The sequence below is a fragment of the Camelina sativa genome, chromosome 3, assembly GCF_030686135.1.
Source record: "Camelina sativa cultivar CO46 ecotype springtype chromosome 3, ASM3068613v1".
Classification (NCBI taxonomy): Eukaryota; Viridiplantae; Streptophyta; class Magnoliopsida; order Brassicales; family Brassicaceae; genus Camelina; species Camelina sativa.
The window spans coordinates 14659388-14682636 of NC_141882.1; the positions used below are offsets into that span (position 1 = coordinate 14659388).

The window sequence follows — 23249 nt, forward strand, 5'->3', positions numbered from 1 at the left end:
CTTGCTTGAAGAAAAACTGGACTGTTCCATCTTCATTAATTCTACTGTTTACTCTGCCATCCAACTGGGTTTTGTGAAGGATGGATACCTTTAACCACGAGACCGAGAGCATGCTCCTCTTCCCGTTTCCTACGAGCTTCACCCGATAATTGAAGTGGAGTGCGATCTGAACCCAGATTTAAGTTTTGAAGATTAATCCAAATATCTTGATCTGCCATGATAGGAGAAGGTTAGCCTTAGCTAAACTGAGAAATCCGCCGGCGACGGAAGGCTGGATCACCGATTAACGTGAGGCGGTGAAGAAGATTCGCGAAGAGTCAAAATTAATATTATCTTTTTTACCAAATAATATTATTTGGGTAAAAAAATTTAAATTTAAAATATCTTTTAAATCATGAAGTCAAAGACTGGCACGATGAATATATTGTTCTCTCTTACATATACTACATGAAATAAATGATCCAAAATAAATTTTCGCTGCCAAGCTTTGTACCTGAAAATATTAAGAGCATTTAGCCAATGTTCTACAGCGGATCTTTTGTATATATATACAGCGTATTATCTTCATAATTAAAGAATATTATTTGGGCTTGAAACAAAAGTGAGCCCCAAGTAAAAGACTGGCATAACGCATATCTGGTTCTCTCTTACATACACACAAATGAAAGAAATGATCCAAAATATATTTTCCGCAAAATATATTTTCCGCTGCCAAGCTTTGAACCTTAAAATTTTAAGAGCAATTTAGAACTTAAGAAGCATTTAGCATGTGATAGAGATGACAATGCGATTTTTGCTCTGTTGAGTTCTGCTGGGCTTTGTACCCGGAAACTAAGATCAATTAGTGGCTTTAGCAAATGTGTTATTGGAAGCTTATGATTATGAATTTTATAGCCAGAATAAAAATTTGTAAATATGAAAGTAGAAATTTATAACTAGAGATGTGATATACAAAATCACATCAGCAATATATGTAAGATTTAGGTTTAGTGTTTAGAAGAAACTTTAAAAGAAAAAAAAAAGTTATAAATCATACTTACACCACCTCAGAAGTTCACCCTCACTCAAAAATATCTTGGCCGTTGATAAATATTCCTGTATAATATTTATACATAATGGAGCCTAAAAAACAGAGCTCTCTGGCTTCAGGTTTCGTCAAACTGATAGTGAGATTTCAAATTATTTTTGGAAGAGAAAAGTTTTGGACAGCCAACAAAAGCTTTGTACTGTACCTGAAGAGTGTCATGAAATCTTTGCGAGACATTTTTGAAATTTGATAGTTTCTTCTTCTTGAAATTGGTTCTGTTTTCTTTCCTGTGCTTTGTAGTTTTTGTTTTGTGAGTTAATCTTTTGTCTATCTAATAAATGTACACTGGAGTTGGTGAGGGAGACAAACTACAGTTAACCATAGCTATGAGTTTCTTCAAAAAGGAAGAACGTTTATTGCGTTGGGAAACCACTGGCTTGTGTTGTAAGCAAGCCTGCTCTACTTGATTCACACCGGTGAAGAAGAAGAATACAAAGCTAGGGTTGAATATGAAATTAACACTAGAAATTGAAACAAAACGTACGTAAATAATGAAACGACACTTCCATTTTTTTTCTCCAAAAAAATTGTAAATTTATCCCCAAATACCTCTCTGACCATGAACAAACACATTTAAAATTTTGATCATAAACAATCGCACAAAACATATAAAACCAGCCAAGACAATCTTAACGGATTAAACCATCCAAAACCAAAATAAAATAAACCACTCTGTTTTCAGTTCCCAACCGGCAGCACTATAACATATATTTACATTGTCCTATCTATGGGGGGATGCATCTAAGTCACCAGAAACGATCCTCCATCAATCTCCGAATTCTTAATAGTAATATAGAGAAGAAACAAGCAAATAGCGATAAGTCCTGACCAAACATACACAATTGTCGGTGTTCTTCCTCCTCTTCCCATCAAACCTTTCGCAAACGGATACATATGAAGCAACACCCAAGCAGCAAAGAAAGTCCCACCAAGAAGATTACTCCACTGTGGTCTCTCACTGAAAACAGTCCTACAAACCGCGAAAAGTATCGCTACGATGTTCAAGATTATGATCGTCAACGGTAGAATCATCAGAGCAGTCCATTTAAAGAGATAAAGATCAGCGAAATCATCCTCTTCGTCATCTCCTCCTGTTGAAGATTTTGAAGTCAAGGTGAATGAGATTTCGATTCCGGCTATGACTTTGAGTATACCTTGAAGTACCGCTACTAAATGTGCGCTCGTACCGCCTATTAACCAAAACTGTTCGTTTCTCCACCATTCTTCTAAAGAGATACCTGACCACTTGACTTCAAGAACAGCTAATCCACAAAGAGACAATGTGATTACCAAAAGGTAAACGAGGAATGATCCGGTGAGTGTTTCAACAACGAAGTGACCAGAGAAGAGAGATAACGGCGGGAGGAAGCAATAGGTTAAGATGAAAATGCTTGTGAATGGGTATATTCCAACGTTGAGGTAAGATATTCTCTGGAGGAATTTGAGTTTTCGACCCGCGAAGATAGCGTTGTTTCGGGAGAAGAAGATCTCGACTGAACCAGTGGCCCAACGGAGAACCTGGTGGAGCCGGTCAGTTAAGTTTATAGGTGCAGTTCCACGGAATGCGTCTGGCTCTGTTACACAATAGAATGATCTCCATCCTTTTTCGTGCATTCTAAAACCTGTCACGACATCTTCGGTTACTGATCCGTAGATCCATCCGACATTGATTCCCCATTCTGTTTTGTCCTCGTACCAGCAAGAGATCACGTTAACCGCCTCGTTTACCATCGCAACATCAAGCGGTTCACGGCTTCCGGTTAAAGAACCAGGAGGACGTCCGCGTCTGCTCGGTTGAACCGTAGCTAGTGGCCTACCTTGAAACTCCGCGACCTTAACTGAACTCACTAGTATACTCGAGCTACCGAATTGCTTTGGAATCAAACTGATATCAACCCGCTCTTCTTCCTCGACATCAATACAATACTCTGGTTCAGAAGCTATGCTTCCGGGCCTACGTTTCTTGATCCGCGGGAAACAGCAGTTGTAACAACCAGATGGTTCTTCGTACGCCACAAAAACATCAGGCGGGTCGAAACCGTAAAGCGCGGTTCGACGGAAGAGGCATCCTGTTCCGACGTACATTGGACCTTGGATCCCATCGAGAGCCCGTAGATTAATGTCAAAGAAGACAGTATTCTTGTTAGCATAGCGGTCAGAAGGATCGATTCCTTCAAACCTCTGCGGAAACTGAACATAGCAAACGCGGTCACCATCACGGTCCATCATGAAACAGATCCCATTTCTAAATGCTTCAGAGTTGTAGACATAATGGTCGCAGTCCAAGTTCAAGATGAAAGGTCCATTAGACATTATAGCCGAGGCGCGTACCAAAGCATTCATAGCTCCTGCCTTCTTGTTATGGTCATAGCCAGGTCGTTTCTCGCGGCTCACGTAAACAAGCATCGGTAAACGAATGTCTATCCCTTCAAAATCAAGTGTGCTCCCTTCACCACCTCTCCCCATAACTGGTTTGTCTCCAGGAGGATCAAGTAACACCTACAAGCAAAACAAAAATCACCATTCTCAATGAGTCAAAACTCATACGCAATATATCAAGCAGATCTCAAACCATGCGTTTTCTTTACCTGTATGACACTAGCGTGATCACCTCTGGAATGGTGCGGACAAGGGACAGCCCAGGTACCTGGCCAGTGAGTTCCATCGCTCATCCAAGTAGCTTTAGGAGCTACTAAAGCAGGCCTTGGCTCCTTGAATTGGTCCTCTTCAACTCTAATCTTCCAATGCTTCCATTTCTCTAAAGCTTTCATCTCTTCTTTGCTATTAAACGCATCCGATCTCCTTCTAATGGAATGAGACAGCGCGTTAACCCGAACCTTAAACTCCTCGTAACCTCGTTTCACATACCGTCGATCTCTAACAAAGTCATGCCTCACCTTTCCCTTATAAGGATCTCTTTTCAAACCAAAGTAGCTCTCCGGATTCCTCGGCTCGATGTTATGTTTCCTGCAAAACGGCACCCATATTTTCGCAAAGCTAGCGGCTTCAGCCATTGCTTCAAAGGTAAGAAGCGATCCTCCATCATCTGAGAGATAACAAGAGAGCTTCTGAACAGGATAGTCAACAGATAAAATGGAGAGGATTGTGTTGGCTGTAACTAGTGGAGGCTCTTTATCTGCATCAGCCGTTGAGACAAACACATCAATACCCGGAAGATCCGATTTCTCGGTCGGTTTATCGGGGTCTGATGACGGTTCGAATGTCTCCTTTAAGGCTTCGATATCGGTTCCGTGGTTCACAGGGAACAACTTAGGGATTTGGTCGAGTAACCAAGAGAAAGCAAACCAGATTTCGCAGATTACAGAGAGTAACCATAACCATATTGCTTTGTTGTTAGGGTTTCTGATTCTCCAGATGAGAAACAGAACAAGAGCTACAACTCGAACAACTATTAGAGTCCTGTAATAATAATAAAAATAATAAATACAAAACAAAATCACAACACATCCTGAAAAGTGTGACATCAAAGTGTTTGTAACTGACACGACAGAGATTTGTATATTATTATTACCGATAAAGAGCGATGATGATCGGAGAGATTTTGTCGATACGAGTTAAAGGATTAGATAGCTTGTAAAGCAAGGTATCGTGTTCTTCTTCATCTTCTTCTTCTTCGTCTTCTTCTTCTTCTTCTTCTTCACTGTTTCTCAGATCGGTTTGATCCGGTTCGTCGTCTTTGCAAGATGAACCGGAATCGGTGTCTCCAGGAGCGGTCGGAACCGTCACCGGATTTGGATCGATGTCACAGAGAACGATTGAAAGAGACGCCGGGTTGTTGTCCGGCGTCGGAGGGACCTGGACGATGTAACTGGTGTAATCTTCCCTGCTTCCGAAATCGCTGCCAGAGTTTGACACGTGGCTGATTCTGGGATGTCTTATAGGAGATTCTCCGGGCATCGTTTGATATATGAGCACAATCTAATCCTGCCGTTGCCGGAATTTAGAAAAATACGACGGAGCCACAAAAAAAAAACGGCACTGAGTGAGAAATAAAGATTTATTTGGAGAATCAAAGTAATCGATTTTTTTTTAATGGAAAAGATCTGTGGAGAAAAGTAAATTGAGAATCAAATCCATAAGGAACTCTTACCCTTTTCGATACAAAATCAGTATCACTGATGAGATTTTTCAAAAAAAAAATGTTAATTCTTCTCTGTTTTTTTTTTTTTATTACCATTAACGCAAAATCAAAATCTCTGAAATATATCATCAAGAAACACAAAGTTTTTTTTGTACAAAATCCATATTAAATGGTAACAAATAAAAAGAGATTTTGTTACCTTAAATTAGCGAATTTTATTTAACGTAAGGAGTAATAAATTTTAAAATGTGTTGAACACAGCTATTAATGCTGCTTTCACCAAGAGACGAAAGAAGTGTGTACACCAAAGTGGGTGGTAGAAACGGGGAATTCGAGTAATTATAAAGGGTATTTTTGGTATTTTTGGTACTGGTGGTGTTGCTATTTCATGCATGGACCTCGTCCACGCGCTGACTCAGAAAGGGAAAAGATTAGGACTATTAAGGAAACGTTTGATTTTATTTTCCATTACTACTTATTGTAAGAGATACACAAGATTGTGAAGTTGTAATCTTAGTTTAATTAAATATAAATAAATAAAATTGTTTCCTTTGCACACAAAAAAAAAACACCATGTTTCCTTGTTGTTAAATGAACGTGCGGGGTTAATATTAAAAAGACTAAGGGGTGTATTCAACTTGACATTTTAATTGATTTGTGTAAAAGTTACAAATCATATGTTATTTAATCATGGATTTTAAAAAGTCACATGAAATCCACTGTTATTCAACTGATGATTTAAAAATCTACTTTGAAATCCAGTGTTATTCAAAACAGTTTGTGGATTTGGATTTTAATAAGTTTTAGGGATTGTGGAGGATTTTGGAGGATTTGTTTAGTTAAAAATACAGAAATACAAATCTCATGGTTTTAGGTGGGATTTGAAAGAATTTTACCATAAATCATATCAAGTCCCCTAAAATCTATCAAAATTCCAAATTTTCTAAATCCCATCAAATCCTCCAAAATCATTGTTTCAATATACCCCCTAAGTTTGCAATTAGGTTTGGACTATGCGGAGTTACATTTGTAATTATGAATGTTAAAAATGTTATTAACATTCATAATCCAACTTTGTACCAATTTATTTTCAGTTTGGTTTAGAAAAGAAGAAAATTAGATTTAAGTACATTAAAAAATAGTAAGAGAAAGATAGTATATATGTTTATGTCTGTTTCCGGAACCCGTCTCATCCCATATATGGTATGTCCTGTTTTTTTTATCTTATAACCGTAGTTTTAATAATAATTTATCAATTTGAGATTGTATATTTTAATCCAACAAATAAGAAAGTAGGTAAAGGATTCGCATCAACATAACATTTTATTTATAAATATAATTATTTGGTATAGCATTTATAACATAAACTTATATTAGTTTACCTTTATCAAATTTCTAAACGTTTGAAATAATAATCGCTTCACCATAAATTTTAGATTCACATGAAATTTAATTTAACTATCGTAATTTTATAATCCCGTCTTGATATATTTATTTCTTGTTCTTTTTCTATGAAAAATAGTTTATATAATGTTTTTATTTTTTAAAAATTACTTGTTCCCGTCTCGTATCTGATCTTCCCTATACATTAGATTTATAATGAGTGTGATATATAAGCGAGTATATAGTACACAGATATATTGTTTACATGTTCTGACCTGTTGCAAAATTACATATATCTCTATAAAAATGTATATGATTAATTACACCAATTATTGAGTAATATTTTTATTTGATCTACTTAGTAGATATGCAGCTTTTACCCCAAATCTACTTATACATTTTAATTAAAAATAATATTTAAATAGTATCAGATGTAGCGAGGATTACATTTGTAATCTTTTGATTCTCTTGAATTTTCTGCAAGTGTATAAAAATAAAAATATTAAAATAAAAAACAGAAGAGAATAATATTATCTGGAATTGCATATACTAACCTACTTATAACATTAAAATATAACTTTGTAATTAATTATTTTAAATGAAACTTTCTGATTGTTTGGTGTTGATTTAGTTAAACATCAAATTGATCTTTGTGCAATATGATGAAATGATATATAAGAATCATACAAATTTTATTTTGTGTATGAAACTTGCAAACAAAAAACTTACCAAATTAACATAAACCCACATCAAAAGTTTTTTGAAAGTATTTATCACAAATACATAGATATATTTGTGATACTGAAAATAAGAAGAAGAAGTTAATTTTTCTTCCTACCCTAAAGAAATTAAAGTAAAAAAAGAGAGCTTGTTAGCCTACAAAAAAATCATTTATACACATAAAAATATGTTGAAACCCCATAAGCCCCCAAATATATTTGTCTTTATTAATAAGGAAAAGAAGTGTGTCTAACAATTTTAACAAAAAAATCTTAACAAAATATTTGATATCACCATTCAATATCTTAATTGTTTGTCAAAATCTATTTATTGTTTGTTTCAAATTCAAAAAAAAAAATATTTGTAAATATACATGATTTTTGTAATTAATGATTAAATTACGCTAATATTATCAGATTTTTCCATTTTTGGGTAATTCAAACTGCTAAAGATATGGGAAAGTCTCGGAACATGTTTCCATATTTTTTATTTTCATTAATCTTTTCAATTTTATATATTAGAAAGATAACAAAATTGATGATATATGTTTTAATATAATTATAGAGTTTTCGTTTTTGATATATGTTTTAATATAATTATAGAGTTGAATGAGTCGCTTCTTCCTGCATCCTTGAAATTTAAGGCTTGTGCTATGCTCGTTAAGGTTAATGAAGAAACGGGTTTTATATTTAAAATTTATTTTTTATATTTTACAAAATATTTATTAATTTCAACTAATTAGCATCTCTCATCAATTTAAGTTATCATTTTAAATGAGATTTAATGTCATGTTTTAATTTGTAATCGTGTTTTGAAAAAATTGTATAAATCTCTAACTATTTTTTTTTTTGGCAACAATCTCTAACTTTAGTTATTATAATATTTGTTAAAGATTGAGATCTCTTATACTTAATCATTAATATAGTTTCCTAAAATATTTGAATTTATTATTTATACTGAATTTAATTTCATAAAATATAATGTATCATTTATAGTTAATATAGTTTCTTAAATACTAGAATAATTTGAATCGAATTTATATAACACATGACTAACTGTTTTTAGAAAACAATAAATGTTTAATATTGAATTTAGAAAACTATTTGGAAAACAATATATTCAAATTATTTATTTATGGGTTATAACCATATCTAAAATTAGATCCCAAATTTAAATATCATTCCTTATAACCAATTATGAAAAATAGTCAATCATTTATTTCTTTAGTAATTGTTACCATTGTTTTAAGGAAGTTTAATTTTTTTTTTAATTATGTAGGCAAATTGGTCTGTTTGGCAACATGGATATATGTCATGTTTTTTGTTTTTTTTTTTATCTCTAAGTGTGCTCCCCATTTAATAGTATAGATTTTTTTTTGGATGGAATTGAAATTTTATAGATTTAAAAAAAAAATGTAAAATGTTAGTCAAAATATCATTTGACTATCCAATGAATCCAATTACTCAGGACTTAGGAGTCGTGACCAAAGTAATGTCCCTTTTTAAGAAGGTTTTAAATAAAAATTCATTGAACTTATTAACGGATTAGGACCTACAATTTCCTGACCTTCCACTTGATTTCCCTTATACTATTTTAACTAGGATTTAACCCGCGGTACACCGCGGCACTATATTTTTAAATTTTAAATATTTAAAATACGTATATTGTATTTGTTTGTTATTTTAATATTGTTTTATTAATTTTTAAATTATATACCTATAACTATTTATTGAATTTACAGGATGATTTTAATGTCATATATGATCTTAAATAAAATGGTTAAGTTTTTTTGTTTTTTAATATAAATGTTACTATGTTATCTAAGTTTTGACCCGCGGTACACCGCTTGATTGTGTTTTTTTATGTATAAAAATATAGAGAAAGGTGAGAAGTAATAGTTATTTTATGTGTTTAATGTATATAAAAATTAATTATTTTCATTTTTAATTTATCAATTAAAATTCATTGTTATAAAAGTAAACAGATCATGTTACTATGCAGTGCATCTATATATATATATCTTATTATATAAAATTCGATGACAAAATTACTAATTAACAAGATCGTGACACGTGTCAATTGTATCATTCAGATGTTGACAAATGTCAAAAAAAAATTTATATAAACGTAGTAGGACAACTTAATTATATCTACAGAATTTTACATGTTTATATTTAAAAAAAATATATTTTCTAAATCAAAAAGGAAAACTTACAAAATCAATATATTTCCATTGTTTGCTAATTATATTATACTTGTGTTCTTGATAAAATTTGACATGTGTAATCAAAAACTTAATTTATTAAGCATATATATTAATCAATAAATAATGAATAACAAAGTTAAAAAGAATAACATAAGTTATTAACATAATTTTAGTCAGATATTAATTGTATTTATCGTTGTAATATAAAAAAAATTTATAAGTAAGTACAAAAAACCTTGAAAGAATAATAAATTTAAAAATAAAAAATTTCAATACATGATGTGTATTACTATATTTTTACATGTTTTATTTTAAAGATTTTAATGCATGTAGTAATATGAAAAACCTAAAAATAATATAAAATTTGAGTTTGTTGGAAAGATATTTTGGTTAATTAATGAGAATTGACAAAATTATTACTTATAAAATTATGACATATAGAAGAATAATATCTAGGATATTTTTGGATTTCTAAAAATTTTGTGGATGTTAACTGATTTTTTACTGATTATTTTTATTGTAAATTTAAAATACTAACGAATATACATATTATCTCATACGATGCTCATATTATTTTTTATTAAAATTTTAACTCTAATCCATGAAGAAGTGAATTATGGTTTTACGATTGAATAGATAGTAATGTGATTACTAAACTGAATGTCTAACAAAGAAATTTATTTAAGTTTAAATTTTTTTCAAGTATTAATATGTATCATCTTGAAAAAATCATTTAAAAATAGGGAGATTTTCAAAAATATCACTTTTCCTATGTCACTTTTAAAAAATACCCTATCATGTTGTCTATTTTCAAAAATACGTTTTTCTATCTATAAAACAATTAAATTCTATGGCCTAAATTCCAAATACTAAATTTTAGTTTTCAAAGCTCCGTCGAAACTTGTGATGAAGATTTTGAACTGAGATCTTCAAATCTTTTCAATTAATTCCCCAATCGATTGACTGAAACCAATCCAATAAAAATCCACATCAATAGCATCTTCATTCACCTTATTCTTGAAGATCAAAGTTTAATTAATCTAAACGGCACTTCCGTCGACGATAGTGAGTACGACGGCGGAGAATCCTCTGAGTATAATTACGGCGGTTCTGTTTGATATGGACAGTGATGGTGTGCTTGACAACAGTGAGGAGCTTTAGACTTGCCGCTGTTGATGTAGTTTGCTGACGTGAGAGTTAAAGTCAATGTGGATCGTTTGATTCCTCTTACGGGAACAAGTAAAAGCTTTGGTAAATCAATTTTTGAATCTGTTTTTATATTAATGTGTGTTTAGATTGATTTTTTTGGTTGGGCAATGCATAGATGAAGCCATGTCATAGAGTTGTATCTGACTATCTGCGTGTTCAGGTTGCAACAGAGATGTTCATGATGTTTTAGGAAAACCATCCTGAATTTAAAAGGATCCTTCCTAAACATCATTCAATCATTCCTGAATATTTTTGTTTTCATGTTAATAAGTTATAGTCATGATACAACTCTATTAACCAATATAAGAATGTGTTCCTGAATATATTTGTTTTCATCTTCAAATCTTCTAATGGTGATGTGAAATGGATTCTGAGTGTGTTTGATTAGTGATTAAGGTTTGGAAACAAGTAGATCAGCTTGCTCAAATGCTTAGAAAGTTTGTTCAATTCATCTCCGGTTCTTGTCATCAAGTTTATGATGAAATGTCAAATGAATTTTGTGTGTCTGAATTTGATAATGATGAAGTGGTGATTTCGTTTCCTCTTGTAGGTACGAATGATCCAATTTTGCATTCGGTCGTGTTGAGAGAATTGATGTGGTGAATTAGATTGGTTCTTTTGTTGTAGATAATGATCGAAATAAGAAGATTGTTATAGATGAAGGTGGTGTTGCTCCATTGTTAAAGCTTCTAAAGGAGAGTTCATCGGCGGAGAGGCAAATCGCAACATCTACGGTGTTAGTGTTAACGACTTCTGATAAAAATAAAATTAAGTCTATTGTTAATGAAATCGGTGTTCCAATTATTGTTCACATTCTAGTGATCCTTTAGTTATAGTTCAGATCTAAAGGTAACTGCATTGATTACATAAATGGCTGATGAGGTGATTAATCATCAAGTTATTGTATCAACAGACAAAAAAAAAATTGCAGAGACAGTGAACAAGGAAAGAATTACTATATTGCATGGCAAAGCTGAGGATTCCAAAACACTTGAACGCAATTTTGGTTCTGGTTATCACCATTTTTGAAAAACATATATTTCAAGTTATGGTCATTACTTGGGATTTCTAAATGTTTATGAAAGCATTCCTAAACATTAAAGACATCTTCCTAAATATTATAAAATCCTTCCTAAATTTAGAATAATTGAGCTTTTGAATCTTTTGTTTATATTTTGTCTTAATGTATCACAAATTATTCATTTAGTGAGGGATATTGATTTTATTTTGTGCTAATTTATCTACATATACAATAGGTGTAATGATTTGATTTTGTGTCTTCCTAAATATTTATGAAAGATATCATGAATTTTAAGATGTCATTCCTAAATATTATTGATTCCTTCCTAAATTTATATGAATGTGTGTTTCTAAATATATTTTTGTGTTTTCCCTCAGTATGTCAATGATTACTCCATTAGTGAAGGATAAATATTCTACTTTTGTGCATATTCTAGTGTTTACCAATGTCCAGAATTTTTATGAAAGTGATCTTGAATTACAAACTTTTTATGAAGGTCATCCTGAAATTCAATAAATCTTTCCAGAATTGGGTGGAATATTTCCTGAATTTCGTGAAATCCTTCTTGAATTTTCTTGAAATTAAAGAGAATCTGTAGCAAACTGAATTTCAATTACCTCAACAACTATTAGCTTGTCTAATAGAAACTTGTGACAGTATTATAGTGCAGAAACATCGTAAAAGTACCCAAACAATATAAAAATGTATCACAACCATCATACATGTCTAACAACAAATAAAAAAATATGGTTCTATGTAATGTCAACACACTTCTTAAAGCTATGAATCCATCTTCGTTGCTTCTTTGTGCTTGGTCTGTCTTGACCTTGAGACACTAAGTTTAAGAAAAAAAGAAAAATTTAAATATACATACACTTCTTATCAAAAGAATGAAACAAGTAGCCTAACATGGTGATAGCTAATTAACAAAATTAACAACAAAAGTTGATGCTATGTTACGTCAACATCCGCCTGTCTCTCAACAAGTTCTAAAGAACCACACTTCGGCTAACAAACACAAAACATGCTTTCAACATCCACTAAAACAGCAGCTCTAAAAGAGTTAACAAAGTATGCTTATTTAACTAACCCATCGCCACACAATTCATCGAAACCTAGGAAAACAAAGTAATATAACTCTATTAGTAATCACACTCACGAAGACAAAAAATAAAAATAAAGTAACCACATAACTAGGACCAAAGTACATCTATTACCAACATGAAAAGATAAGTCTAGACATCATCATCATGGAACCATGACTAACATTTTCCAAAACAAGAAACCCATCATTTGACGAATCAGATATACTCTTTAATAGCAAATACTAAATTTTATGCTCTTATCTCCTCAATTGAGAGAAGTATAAGATGAACTCCAAGAAGGCACATTCAATTACCTCTTTGTTATTAGTAACCTTGAGTACCAACTTGCGGTCTCAGTGTCAATACTTCATCACATACCAAGTCTGCACCACAAAATCAAATCCAAATATCAAAGTCATTTTGATTGCAACCAACACGAGGAGATTCAAATCAATTGTCGAGGTTTATCAAAAGTTTTTTAGTTTAAACAAATCAAACGTAATGAATGAAATCGAGAAGGATGAATAGAAAAAAAACAAGGAAGATTAACCTACAGATTCGGGAACAGCTCAAGAAAGCTGAACAGGTCGATCCAGAATTTGGATCTCGATGATTCAAATGACACACAAAACGAGTGAGGAAGTGTACGCACCAGAGAGAAGAGAACCGAAGCATGTTACGGAGATCTGATTACCCGATGAGAGAAGCTTCTCGAAATCAGATTCATCTTTCAATTTGATAATCTCCGACAACTGGGAACTGCGGATGTCACCGAACATGGTTGTTTCAATTGATCGCCGGAGATTTTGGTGTGATTTTCACTTGATCGAAGAAAGCGCGTGAGAGAATCATAATGAATTAATAATTTTAGTGTTTTATTATTTAATTAAACCATGTGTGCTAGTTTTGGAAAATAGAAGAATGTGTGCTAACTTTGGAATGAATACTTTAATTTGTGCTATTTTTGAGAATTGCCCTTATAATTTCAACACATGTATTTTTGTAATGCATATGTTAAAACATAAGATAATTCGAAATAAATTATAATTTATAGGAATGAATCTTCAGTTATTTGATGAGAATGTCTCTATGTTTTTATTTTATAAATTTCACTCATTTAAAATTGATTATGACACGAGGTAAAATTAGTACTTATGAGATAACAACATAACAAATACATCTTCAATAATGTTGATTCAGTTTTTGTTGTGAATTGTATTTTGTTAATTTTTATTTGTATTTATGATTCTTACTAAGATACAGATTTGATATAATGTATTAATTGTGTCTGGTATAAAATATTTAGTTATATGCATTAAGATGAAATGTATAATTAAACTGAAAATATGGTTTATTATGATGATATAGATATTTAAATAGTACTTCCAGTCATATAAAAGTTTTAAGGTAAAAACACAAAGATTAATAAATAAGAAATATTATGTCATTTATAAAATTTCAACCAATAGAAAAATATATTGCATAGTTCAAATAGTCATAAATTATTATATTAATAGAAATTCTACGTAGAAATTGGAGAAAATATTATAAAATAGAGCAAAAGAAAGCCTTAAAATTCTTATATAATGGAACCGAGAGAGTATTAAAATGAAATATGAGAGGTTTATATTCAATATTAAAATGTTACAAGATAAATTCTAAAAACATGTATATTACTACTTAATTATTCTAAATAATTTTAATTTTTACTCGCGTAATAACGCGGACCTTATATAGTATATATATATATATATATATGTGGGTAGAATATGCAAGTTAATAAATTTCAAACACATATGACAATTTAATAATTTATGAAATTAGTTAATAAATAATTTATTCAATTATTTTCTAAGGTTTTAATTTTAGAATTTAATCCACAGGATATTTTTATTATTATATTAAATTTTATAAGATTTTAGAGGTTTTTAATTATAGTATTGAAATTATAGGATTTTTTTGAAGTGATATAACCCGTGGTATATGTATAGTCTAGTAATATATTTGTTATGTAGTACACATTTAAAGGTGTTTAAAAGAGAATAACAATTCCACTTAACTCATCCTATATGGGACTAATGCCAAAAAAACGCTATATTGATAGAACATTGATATGCTAATTTGTTTTGTATCTGGTGAAAAATTATTTATAGAGAGGTAGTAATAGTTAGGTTTATGTTTAAAAGAAAGTCTAGAATATTGTGGTGATCAAATCTTTTTGCAATCTAAAATAAATGCTAATATATATATATATATATATATATATATATATTAAATATGATAGTCATATTTGTAGAATCATTCGTCTAACAATTATTTTTGATATAACTATTTTAAGTTTTTAAGTTTTTAACACAAAGATTTGATTTTGATTGCACGCTTTATTGTTAGCATTTACTTGTTCTCTTTGTTATCCTTGATTAGTAAATTGGAGATATTGTTTGTTTCTATTCTCGATTTTAAGCTAATATTATGTATATTTCATCAATAAATGTAAAAAATATTAAATGAAAACTATTAATTAAGCCGAGATAATTTAGGGAAACTAACAAATCTTTTCTCTAAAGATCTATTAAAATAGGTTTGAAAATTTTTATGAGATTAAAATTTAATGTGTAGAGTTGTTTGTGGAAAAATCGAAATGTATAGATGTTTTCCAGCTATTTATGGCAATAAACGTATCAAATTAGGTATATTTAAATAGTTCCATTAATTGAGTTTCTACGAAATGTTATTTTAGGAAAATTGTTAGGGGTTAATGTTGTAAATAAAACATATTAAATAAGCAAAACTTGAAGGGCATAAACCAAAATATACTTCAAAAATAATAATATAGATTGTGGGAATCGGAAATAACTTATCGTCAAAAAGTTTGTAATGTACACATTTTCTATGTAAAATATATTAAAAAAAAAAACTATATAAATAGATTTAGTAATCAATTAATATATCAGACCACGCATCAATCCTTAAAAGTTTGACTGTTTATTTTGTTAAACTTCCTCAATATATTTTTAAATCAGAAAAATGAAAAGTACTTGGTTTGGTAGAAGCACTTCATAAACGGACGTCATCTAATGTTAATATTTCACAATTCATACTCATTCTCGAAAAGAATATGTGTATGTAGGTTTGACTTTGTCATTATAAACAGTTTGTATGTTTCTTCTGTTGAAATTATATACAGTCGTATTTGTATATTTCTCAACGAGTTAGAACATTCAAGTTTTAACGAGTCAAAAGATTAGTATGCTGATCAAAACCATTACTTGAATCATCGTTTGAACTACATTTTCATTTGTTCTTTCTTTTTCTTTTGTTCCCTTTATTTTATGCCTAAGTATTATAACTTGTAATGGGTCATACCAAACAAGCTAATAAGAACGAACCATATCTTGCACGTAATGTGGTCCAAACGTAACATGGATAAGGGCTTTAAGTATGTGCATTTCAAATTGACAAAACTTGTTTTTCTTTTAATTAATAAAATAAAATGTGAAGTGCTGTTCGCATGAACTATCTCCAGATAGCTTCTAACAACTACTTCTTCGATTGTACAATTGTTTCACGTAATGTACATATCTGACTAATACAACATTATAACGACTACTTACGGGTAAGCATCCTAAAAATATACCAGAAAAGTACGAATTAGAATCATAGATATCATGGATTCCAAGTATTTCCATATACAACCTGGTGGACCATATGGATGAGTTCAAGATGTACAGTATTATTGGTTTCCTTCCATTAGTGTGAGACATTGTTAACTATTTTATCGTGCTGAAGATTCACCATTTTGATTGAGAATTGACAAGGCTTAGAAGTTAGAATTCTTCCAGTGTAATTTCAATCATGGTTGGTTAAAACTAAAAGCATGGTTTCATTGACGAAGTGCATTGTCTTACTTTGATATAGGGCGAACTATAGAATCTTGGTACAACAAATAGGCCCAATTTAGCAGTTGAAGCTAAGAGTCAGAGATAGACTTAAACCTTTTGCATAAACCATTTAGAAGGGATTCGATAATTTAACAAAATAAGCTTGATATGAGCAACATCAAACTTGATTTGGTTCCAAGATTCAAGATTTCATATTTCTATATTTTTTTTTTTTCATATATTTTTTTCCTCGGAATGATAAATTAACTTTTCGCCTCAAATCTGAGTCTATTCTCATGAATCTCTCCTAATGTTTTACCGAATCTTTTCAATAATATCTATACAAAAATATCGAAATATCAATATTACCCTTCACTCTTAGCCACCGTAGTAGTCCCTCTACTCTCCCTCTCCCCCTCCTTCCTCCTCCCTCCGCCGCAGCAACACAGCCAGCTAAAATAACCGGCCAAGCAACAACAACTCCGACAACACTCAGAGTCAGGGCATTTTAAACATTTCCAACAAGAGCATTTTGGACATTTTGGCTTTCCAAAACAGCTGCATTTGAACTTGGGACAGCAACAACTACTTGCACAGCTCGGTTTCTTGCAGCAAGAGAAGCATCCCTTAAATGACGGACACGAACACTTGAAACAACCGCATCCCCCGCAACCGCAACCGCAACTGCAGCTGGGTTTCGGACATCGAGGTTTGGGACAGCTGCAGCTAGGTCTGCACAGTCCGGAACTACAACATCCTAAGGATTCATCTCGCCTACGGATTTCTTGCCAAATCTTTTTGAGACGAGACTTAGTGTTTGTATTCTCCATATCTTGTATAAACCGGAAGAGATGTCTAATGTAGTCCGGATAGATCTCGAGGTTGCAATGTCCACCACCTTTAATCCAGAGCGGTTCATATGGTTCCTTCGCCATTTTCCAAAGCCTGTTTCCGTGTAACCAATTCACTACATCGTCCTCCGTTCCCTGCGTAACAATAGATAGTAAGATCAGTTAAGCTTTACGAATATAAATAGGGTTCAGGCTGAGGCTGAAGATACAGATTATGCTTACGTGTATGACAAGAACAGGGCATTTCACCTTCTTTATCTTGTTTACGTTCTGCAATTAAACAACAAAATCAGTAAGAGGAGAGTATTAGAACCCCATGACCGGTTAGCTTCTAAACTTTCAATAGCCACTTCTAAATCAGTGAGCTTCCACATTAGCCATATCTACTTCTAGACCGGTTAGCTTCCAACTTAGTTATAGCCACTCCTTAATCAATTTGCTTCCACATCGGCCATACCCAATTCTAAACCGGTTAGCTTCCAAATAACTACTTTCCTAGGCTAGCTAAACTTTCTTCGGACATGAAAGTGGTTCATGTAAAATATCGGACTAATCGACAAGTAAAACATGGTTTCAAAAGAACATATAGGTCCTTATTTGACTAGTTTTGCACGGTTTTGCTCATTCGCTCTTCCTAAACCAGAAACTCTAATCCCTTAAATCAACAGAACAAATAGTAAAAGGCAGAGTGGGATATTTACCGAATAAATGTCACAACAAAACTTGAACTTGACATGACATAGAACACGGAGACCAGAGAGAATGCCGCTATGAAGAACCACACCTCTAAGCCGTGGAAGCTTAGAGGCAAGGTGCAACGTCGGTCCACTGCCAACTGATTGACCATACAAGATCAAATCTTCTTGCCCAACCCCATAATCCGTCTGCAGACACTCGTAAACCGCCTCTATATCCGCATATGTATCGTACTCACTCGGCTGCAAACACAAATTATAAACCACATTTCAGAAAACATTTTCAAAACGATCAATCTAAAAAAACTCAAAATAACGCCTGATCAATCAATCTATGGATCGATATAGAGCATTCCTAAGCTATATGAGACTGCTACAGAACATTCCAACAACCTAGGAAGATTTCTAGGTTACATTTTCGATTGAAAAAAATTGTCATTGAGATTCAATCTATGTAGTAGAGGAGATGCATTGACACACCTTACCGGTAGAAGCTCCATAGCCTGAATAATCATACCTGAAAAGTTAAAACAAAGACAACAAAAATCAAAATCAAAACTCAAACCATTAATAAATGAAGTGTCATAATTGACTGACCTATACTATTGATTACTAAAATGAAAGGTTACACTTAACCTTATATTATTATCACCAACCTATTTGAATCCGACGTTATCGCAAGAGTAAATACACAAATTGATGGTGGGTAGGTGAGAAATTTCGAATTGAATTTTCAAAGTAAAACAAAGGGAAAAATTCAAGAAAATTAAAACGACACTAAATAAAACAAAAAAGCAAAACACCAAACATTTCTACTAAAACAATGCAATTTTTTACACATAAAAAGGAAAAAGAAAATTTGTCGGAAATATCACCAAATCTGAGCTTTTTGGGCAACGAGACAAGACAAGAACCCATTTCCCAAAAGCGTGAGCTTTCTCAAGAAACATAAAGAAATAAAAATATTTAGGAGTTAAAAAAAATGTGAACCTTTAACCAAAAACAGAACAATTTTAGTAACAAATTATACAAATCAAAGGGAAACAAAAAAAAAAAAAAAAAAAAAAAAAAAAAATATGCTTAATTACTTACTCCATTTGCTGAGCAAAATATGCCTAAATTAATCATAGTTATTGATAAAACTGTCGATAACAAACCTAATAAGTAGCATTAAAAAAAATATAAACATTTCCAAGAAATCTCAATAACCAATTTATAAAAGTTAAGATAATAATTAAACTCAAACGACGACGTATGAAGAGTATGAACATCAGAGAGAGAGAGAGAGAGAGAGAGAGAGACCCCATGAGGTTGACTCGGAGATTGACTTTGAGTTGGACGAAGAGATCGAAGAGTTGTCCCAAATCTGCGGCATTCCCATGAGAATAGAGAAGCGTGAGTCTTGCGTTAGGGTTTCTCAGGTAAAAAGCTGTGACTTTGTTGCCTCGTCTCGTCTTTACCACTTTCACGTCAAGAGAGGGGTCTCCGGCGGAGGGAAAAGTGGAGGAGGAGGAGGAAGCGGAGGAGACGGCGGAGAGTTTGCCGTCGGGGGTTTTGGTGAGGTGGTAGGTTGGAGGAGAAGGTGGGAAAAAGGCGAATTTGGCGGCGAGGTGAGAGAACATGCACCCCATTAGGTGAGTTCGTTACGGCGGAGAGTACAAAGATGTGTGCATCAGTCCGTCGCTAGAGAGACAGAGAGAGAGAAACAGAGGAGGGAAGAGACTAAACAGAGACTGAAGAAAGACAGAGAGATGGGAAAAAAAAAAGAGTAATGATATGAATATGAAAATACTACAAGATGAAGATTTAACAGAGAGTTTAAAGAGAAGGAGAGAGAGAGAGAGAGAAAGAGACTCTGGTTTTGTGTGTTTGTGAGTGAGAGAGTACAGAGGAAGAAGAAGAGAGAGAGAAGTGTGTGAGTAAAAAAAGTGTGTGAGAGTGAACGTGCGTTTCCTAGGTAATTGGTTTAGTGCTCTGTCTTTACTGTTTCTTCTTCGTTTCTATTTTTTTCTATTAAAAAAAATACTATTTATTTTTCTCTTCCTTAATTACAAAAATTACTATTTATTTTTCCCTTCCTTAATTTTTGCATGTTTAAAAGAAAAAGAAAAAAGAAAAAATACAATATTGTTTGACTAATATCATATCAATGAATTTTTAGTCGGGGAGAAAACAAAATTCAATGTTAATTATATTTTGGTTGCGGGGGAAAAAGTTATAAATTCTTTGTTGTTTGCTAATTGTAAAATATATAGGGATTTTTTTTGTATGTTGTATATATATTTGGAGCAAAACGTAGCAATGGACTTATTGCATCCTCGACTACAACTTGCACTTTTTATATTTTTGGGGGCAATCTGTTTGAACGTTATTTTTTTTTTTTTGTAGTAGCATTCTTTGTCATCTTTTCTTGCAATTTTTTGTTGAACTGTTTTGGGTAATTATCTCATTTCATCAAAATTTGAACTTTCTTTGAAAACCAAAATTCTAGAAGTATAACAGCTTTGATTAGATTTGTAATATGTATGATGACGGAATTGTGTTTCCGACTACTATTATGTTTTATGTAGTTAAACATTAATTTGTCTTCATTTTACATATGAACAATTGTCAAGATAAGAAACTAATTATTTACAATAAAAATGTGTCGCTTTGATTAATATTTAAAATTTCACGACTTAAAAAAAAAAAAAAACTTCTAGTAGTCCTATATCTTTTTATCAGAAGTTACTTCAAATGTATTGAAATTAATTTGGCATATTGAAATTAATATTGTAATTCCACAATATATATCCAATTCATGCATATTCTTTTAGATTTTTCATTATACAATATAACTCTAATTTAATTTTATTTTGTATCATTATGTGATTATGCAATGTTATTAGTTGAATTCAGTTAATACCCAAAAATAATTAGTTTAAAGAATTCTCAAAACATTTATAAACTATGTTTAGGTGAATAATAATGATGTACGTTTTGTTTTTTTTAAACAACAGACTTTGGGATAAAAGGTTCAAAAATGTTTTATTTTGTTGAAATTGTTCAAAAAATATGTTTAGTGTCTTTACTATTTCTGTTATTTGGTTGTTGAAATATAAAATTTGTTAGCCAGCAAAAAAAAAAAAATCAATTACAAGTTATAAACGTTTCAAGGCTGGAAATGAAAATGCAAATTAGCTAGAGAATTTTAAACAACCTAATTAAACAGTAGGAATGGAGATAGAAAATAGAGCCATTAGTCCAAGCTTCTTGCTCTACAGTTTAAACCATCACCAAAGCAAGCCTTCAAATTTATGATGTCTCTATCTCAAACAAGTTTACGCAATCTTGGGAATTACTTTAGAAAATGTTATGTTTTTTTTTTTGCCCAAAAAATATGTTACTCCCTCTGTTCTTAATAGAATGATGTTATAGAAATTATTTTTATCCCTTAAAAATTGATTTTGTAGATTAAAAAACTAAAATAATCATATTATTTTATGCTTTTTGACACATGTCATTTATCAATTAGTTTATGATTTCTTTATCTACCAAAAAATAATTGTAAATTAATTTATAAATAAAAATTAAACTTTTCTTAATATGTGCGATAGTGTTGAAATATCAATCTATTAGGGACAGAAAGAGTAAATATTTTGTAGCTTGATATAAATTTAGAGTGACAGACCCACATTTATTAATGTTATTTGATGAGAAGCATGTAACGGGGCCTTTCATTGTTCACCTATCGTCCAGACACATGCAATAATTGCATGTTTTTTGTCTTTCTTATTATAATATAAAAAGAAATCAATCCATCTAAGAAATGTAAAAACAAGAGCATATACATGGAAATCCTCCATACAAAATATTTATATATATATATATAATGTTTAAAAGATAGCTAGTATATATATGTACTTAGGTGAAAGCCAGAAATGCTAAGTAGTTTCAGTTGACTTAAAATTAATTATTAATTTGTTCAGAAGATAAATTTTCGTGTAAATTTTCTAGATACCAATTTTGCTAAACTGAAATTTGTATTTGTGAATCGTTGTGCAGAAAATTATCAATTGAGGAAAAAAACAGAAACTGCTTACGCAAATAACAAACGTCGAGAAACTCTAATAATACTCATATGATATGTTGTGATGCTTTTTTGGTGCTCAAGTAAGTACATATGTTTTTTAACTTCTAATTAAGTATGCAAGAATTTATTCCTTATCGTTATGTTTTCTCGTTCGGATATCGGATATTTAGATTTGAATATTGTGTTTGTTCTTTATCATGACGAGAGATTTTGGTTGATAGAATTTATATGATGAAACCATAATGTTAGGTTAAATCAAAGATAAAAGTGGCATCTTTTGGTTCAAGGCACTTTATAAACGTAATGAAGATAGTATCTTGTTTTTAATGTGCTTTCAATAATTCAATTGCTTCCATTACATGTTTTTCGCACCTTTTATGCAAATGTTACGTCCAGATATCATTTTAAGATTGACTAGGATAATACCTACGCTACGCTGCGAGTTATTTTTTATTTTATTTTTATTTTAATTATTTTAAAAATAATTTTTATATGCTATTTGCAATAAAAAAATTAAAACATATGTTGATTGATTATCATTTTTGATTTTTTATTTACCTTAAAACATGATTTGTCAACATTAAAAGAAAATATAATATTTAAATAATAAAAAGCTTTAGGATCTATCACTAGTGTTAGTGTTTTGTGCATTAATGATTTACCATTGGTCAATGCACTAAGGTAGGGATCAATCATACGAATATAGGGATTTGGCTAATGGATCGGCCTGTTGTGACTTAATGGTTGACAAAAAAAAAACTTTAGGATCCCAAAAGGCCAAAACCATACCATATAAATCTCATAATGAAATTCTCTGAAATATAATCCGCCTCAAACCCAAACCAAAAAATATATCAATATCCACCTCTGTCGCATATTCGAAATCACATCATATTTTTGCTTATGTAGCATTAAATCTACGACTAAATAAAAATGA

At 31.4% G+C, this 23249-nt stretch overlaps 2 protein-coding genes and 1 long non-coding RNA gene across 6 annotated transcripts; all 3 read right to left on the minus strand.

The window, feature by feature from the left end:
• Window positions 1-1641: 1641 nt before the first annotated feature.
• LOC104777249 (putative cellulose synthase-like protein D6) lies at window positions 1642-5748 on the minus strand. Of its 3 annotated transcripts, none has more exons than XM_087504796.1 (4): window positions 5389-5748; window positions 4620-5032; window positions 3676-4507; window positions 1642-3586 (listed from the first exon to the last, which is right to left on the minus strand). In XM_087504796.1, the coding sequence occupies exons 2-4, from the start codon at window positions 5003-5005 to the stop codon at window positions 1829-1831; spliced, it is 2976 nt and encodes a 991-aa protein (XP_087360922.1). In that variant the 5' UTR covers window positions 5006-5032; window positions 5389-5748; the 3' UTR covers window positions 1642-1828. The 3 variants fall into 3 exon arrangements, with proteins under 3 accessions (XP_087360922.1, XP_087360926.1, XP_019099339.2); XM_087504800.1 differs by having other exon boundaries at window positions 4620-5026; window positions 5389-5455; XM_019243794.2 differs by having other exon boundaries at window positions 5199-5448.
• Window positions 5749-12321: 6573 nt separating this feature from the next.
• On the minus strand, window positions 12322-13637 carry LOC147946940 (uncharacterized). The gene is made up of 3 exons (XR_015587008.1): window positions 13368-13637; window positions 13128-13196; window positions 12322-12563 (listed from the first exon to the last, which is right to left on the minus strand). It is a non-coding gene; the product is annotated as an uncharacterized LOC147946940 (long non-coding RNA).
• Window positions 13638-16962: 3325 nt separating this feature from the next.
• Window positions 16963-20239, minus strand: LOC104777251 (uncharacterized). Of its 2 annotated transcripts, none has more exons than XM_010501462.3 (5): window positions 19543-20239; window positions 18721-18757; window positions 18247-18483; window positions 17768-17815; window positions 16963-17680 (listed from the first exon to the last, which is right to left on the minus strand). In XM_010501462.3, the coding sequence occupies exons 1-5, from the start codon at window positions 19869-19871 to the stop codon at window positions 17060-17062; spliced, it is 1272 nt and encodes a 423-aa protein (XP_010499764.1). In that variant the 5' UTR covers window positions 19872-20239; the 3' UTR covers window positions 16963-17059. The 2 variants fall into 2 exon arrangements, with proteins under 2 accessions (XP_010499764.1, XP_010499765.1); XM_010501463.3 differs by having other exon boundaries at window positions 18726-18757; window positions 19543-20157.
• Between the last annotated feature and the right edge of the window lie 3010 nt (window positions 20240-23249).